General features: G+C 34.7%; 1 protein-coding gene across 1 annotated transcript; it reads left to right on the forward strand.

The window, feature by feature from the left end:
• The first annotated feature begins 1,686 nt into the window (after positions 1–1,686).
• Atac3 (Ada2a-containing complex component 3) lies at positions 1,687–4,427 on the forward strand. The gene is made up of 8 exons (XM_018460660.1): positions 1,687–1,802; positions 2,200–2,305; positions 2,405–2,563; positions 2,653–2,850; positions 2,917–3,274; positions 3,364–3,630; positions 3,706–3,992; positions 4,067–4,427. The coding sequence occupies exons 2-8, from the start codon at positions 2,237–2,239 to the stop codon at positions 4,319–4,321; spliced, it is 1,593 nt and encodes a 530-aa protein (XP_018316162.1). The 5' UTR covers positions 1,687–1,802; positions 2,200–2,236; the 3' UTR covers positions 4,322–4,427.
• The last annotated feature ends 326 nt before the right edge of the window (positions 4,428–4,753 follow it).

Consider the following 4,753-nt stretch of genomic DNA (forward strand, 5'->3'; position numbering starts at 1 on the left):
ACGAATTTAACTATTGAGACTCGTTTTTCATTAACTTTTTGAATGTGATTTCGAGGCTATATGAAAATTCGTGTCGCGTCACAGCCAAAATAGTTATACTACAATGGTAAATATAGAAACATCTACGATGTTTGATCGGTTATATATCAGAAACGGGACGGTAATTCGAGTTCATCTTTTACAAGCATATGTATTAATATCTAAATTACTTGAGACGAAAATTTCAAGACATTGAATAAGGTCGATATTTCATGTGTCGTATAACAAAGCTTTTCAAGCCTGTCGATTGGCTGTAGGACAGAGAGATCCGAAAACCTCTCCGTTCTATAGCCAATCAATAGGCTTGAAAGATCGACAGATGAAATATCAGGCTACTGCATTTTAGGGTAAGGTAGAACTATCTTAAGTTGATTAAAAAAGTCGATTATTAGCCGTCAAACTGCCACGCGTGCTGTGGATACTTATTTATGCAGCATTTATATAATAAAAAAATCACGAATTTAATAATAAATTAACGAAATATTTATGTTAATAATCATAATTTTTTATTAATTGTCGGTAATGTCACCGTTGATCAATTATCCCCGAGCTCCCATTGGATACTCAATCAGCATACAATATATTTAAAAAACATTTTTTAACTATTTTTTTAATATGTATGCTGGTTGGGTAGTAGCACCGACGAGATACTATTAAAGACCGTCAACCCTGGGCAAATTTTTGATATAAATAGGGCCCCAAGGGCCCGGAAGTAATCGAAGAACGCTGACATTATCGACAATTGATATAAATTTGCTATTATTAACATAAATGCTCTATAAATAAATATGCATATTTGTAAAGCTATAATATCCTATAAATTGCCGAAAAATTACAATTTTTTTTTCTGCATGTATTATCTCTGTTGATAATCGAACTTTGACGATAACACTGAAATCACAATTTTAAAGAAAAATCGAGTATTATTGAGTTTTAAATGCACGTACACCGATAAACACTTCTACTAAACTAATAAATTATAAAATTAGTACAATATTATCAGTTTTTTACTCGTAATCACTTCAATATTAACAAGGACGCGAACTCCCATAAGGATGTCGGTCTTTAATAATATCTCGTTGGTGGTAGTAGAGAGAAATCTGAAAGTGGATCCACTCTCAGGTCGACATCCCGATCTTTTTCGTGTATCATACCTCGTAGGGTAATGTCCACGTTTTTGTGGTTCTTTTCCGTAATAACTAACTTTGATCGTTCGTCCTTGTCTAACCCACGTAATAGTATGGAAAAGAACCACAAAAACGTAGACATTACCCTACGAGATTTGGTACACAAAAAAGGTCGAGATATCCACACTTTCAGGTTTTTCTCTGATACAACAAATTTCATTTGAATTTTTTGATAATATTTTTTAATGGTGTGTTCGTCATTTTAGATTTTTACATTTATTAGATATTATTTTCATATTTAATAATCCTATAGATCATTCTATTGGATGTCGCGTATATCGGACGCAAATGCAATCTGAATTCCTCATGACATCGATGATATCCAGCCATAAATATACACGAGGAGGCGGCATGGGCATCTCGTATGGACTCGTCGCACAGATAGGAAACGCTTTTACCGCCTGAGCCAAACCGGACAGCGCTTAGGAATGGCGCCAATGCGCCGCCATTTTCATGAAACTTTACCGTGACCGTAAATCGCGGAGACTGTGACGGGGAAGAATTCCAGCGGACATCGCACGCTCGTCGGTGGATCGTCGGAAAAATCGCGAGAACGGCGAGAATAATGCGCTGGTCGTAAGTATGACATCCCGTTCCGATCTGTTGGTCTGCTAGTTTTTTTTCGCACGTAACACAGGGCCTATGGCATGGGACTTCCGTTCATTGAAACAGGAACAGGAAGTTCCTCGCGACCCCGAGACGGCGAAATAAAAACATCCTGTAGCGATGCAAAAATTTCGAGGAATAAACGCACCACGCGCACGTGGTACACCGCAAGGCGCAAATCGAATGTATCCGGCCGCACGTGTTTCTCCGTCGGCGAGCTCGTTATTTTTACGGCCCACTTTCGGATTCAGCTGACCCAAGGTCGAACGACAGCGATTAACGCCCGAAAATTAGTCGCACAGTTCGATTTCCATCGGTTAGAAAAATCCACAGTGACCGCGACAAGTTATGGATAATATGATTTTAGAGCCTGCTTGCACGGTGACTGAGCTGGATAATCAAGAATGCAATCTATGCAGGAAAGCATATGTGCCAACGATATTGAGAGTCTGGACACGGATACTCTCATACCAGTAAGCATCTTTCTTTTATGTTGAAGGTGTACGAAGGTATACTATCTGATTTTATATGAAGCTATTGTTAATATTTAACGGTCATGCTGTTGTCGTTAGGTGGAACTTTTGGCTTGCGATGTCTCCTCTCATTCAAGACCACAAGATGCCTCGACTATGGTGGAACTTGGTAAACAGCTTCTACATAGTGCTAAAAATGGTGACACTGAAGCTGTTCGTGAACTCATGTGTAGGGGCGCACCATTTACCACAGATTGGGTATGTGCTTTAGCATTTAAAAAGTGTTTGTATTCTTTGTAAATTTTATTTATAACAATAGGCATACGATATATATTTGTCTTTTATAGCTTGGTACAAGTGCGCTCCATCTCGCCGCACAGAACAATCACATAGATACTGCTGATGTTTTACTTAGAGCAGGGATATCAAGGGATGCTAGGACAAAAGTCGATAGAACTCCTTTACACATGGCAGCATACGAAGGCCATCATCAGATGGTACAGTTGCTGCTGAACTATGGAGCAGATGTTAATAGCAGAGACATGGTATAATATTAAAATATGATTTATTAACTTCTAGCACCAGATAATTAACATGAAAAATGATTTTAGTTAAAGATGACTCCATTGCATTGGGCGGTAGAACGTGAACATGTAGATGTAATGCACATTTTACTAGATCATGGAGCCGATACGAATGCAACTAGTAAATTTGAGAAAACTCCAGTCAGTCTTGCATTGGAGCATGATAGGTTAGACTTTGTGGATATATTACAACAAGAACGAGAACTAATAGGTATTCAAGCTCATCAACAAAATCAGGCTAATTCTGTAGAATTGGAAGTAGCCACGAATAATTTAGTACAATTAGAAGCTGCGAATAATAGCAAAAGTTCGATAATACAAGAAGAAGAACAAAAATTTGGAATGATACATCAACCATCTCCACGTAAACGTAAACTTTCTCAAGGTAAATGTTAATATATTTTTCCATGTACTTTTTTATTTACAAATCTTTTTTGTATTTCAAATTCTACTTTGTGTATTTATAATTTCTAGCGCAAATTGAAAAAAAACAAAAAATGATCTTTCAACAAATTTCTGTATCACCAAACAATACAGATGGCGAACAAGAAAAAGAAATTGAAGATGTTGAAATAATTAATGCGAATAATATTATGAATAGTAAGAAACATAAAGATATCTTGTCGATAGGCAAACAGTTTAGGTTATTAGAAGCACATGGAATTAGAATGATACCTGTAGATGATGAATCATCTATTGTAGAAAAGGCAATGGAAAGTGGGAGAACAGTAGTTTTAACAGGTCCGCTTTTGTACATTTAAAATAATTTAAAAACTAATATCAGAATATATTCTAAGATGATTTATGTGATTACAGAAGCCGGAAAAATTGCTTTGAATTTGACGAAAGGTTCGTCGATTAAACGCCTTCAAGTTGCTTCGCGAAAAGGACCATCGAGGAAAGTTATAGCAATTAGAGCAGACCAAATTCAATCAAAAATTTTTAATCCAAATTCTAATACATCTACCATTACGTCACGGAGTCCAAATATTTTGAAAAAAGCTGTTGATAACAAATCAATGAAGTTATTGGTTACAACAATTCCTAACACTTCAACAGCATCTACTGTCACCGAAATCAAAAATTCTATCTCGACAAAAGAAGTAAGGTCATTTATATTTCAGATATAAAATACAAATTAACAATAGACAAATAAATAAACGTTTTTATATTTCAGAAAATTGCGTATGCTCCGTCAAAGATTGTGGAATCAACAGTTTTACAATTAGATGATGATATAGAAGAAATTATTGAAGAGGACAATCCAGAAAATAACGAGCCAGTAACAGATATAGCAGTACTAAATAGAAAATTAGCAGAAGCGCGAAAACAAGCCGCCGAATATCGTAAGCAATTACAAGAAAAAGAAAAGGAAGCGGAAATATATAAACAGCAACTCAAAAACATAACAGCGCAAATAGCATCGAAGTAGTTTTGTACAAATATAGATTTCATATTCGGTTTCACAATTTGCAAATCGGATTTCTCTTTTTATATCAAAAGACTTTATAGCTTTGTTTTTTTACATCATGTATTTTTACAACATATATTATCAAGTAAGTGATTCAAAATCCTCTCAATCCTCTTTTTGTATATGAATTTTGTTTCCACAGATATCAGATAATTTTCATTATTAACACAGTTTTGTAAATATCTTTAAAAAAATTTCTTACATTACTTATAAAATACTTGTCAATATATTTACATAAACTTATTTCCTATTTTATAGTATGCATGAATTCTACTTTTATTATGTACAAATATCATAAAAAGATATATATATATAAGATATATATATATAAAATATATAAAGTACTTTAGTAAAACATTGATAACAAATTACGGCCAGATACATGAAATTGAA

The sequence above is a fragment of the Mycetomoellerius zeteki genome, unplaced genomic scaffold (genome assembly GCF_001594055.1).
Source record: "Mycetomoellerius zeteki isolate Tzet28-1 unplaced genomic scaffold, Tzet1.0 scaffold96, whole genome shotgun sequence".
Taxonomy (NCBI): Eukaryota; Metazoa; Arthropoda; class Insecta; order Hymenoptera; family Formicidae; genus Mycetomoellerius; species Mycetomoellerius zeteki.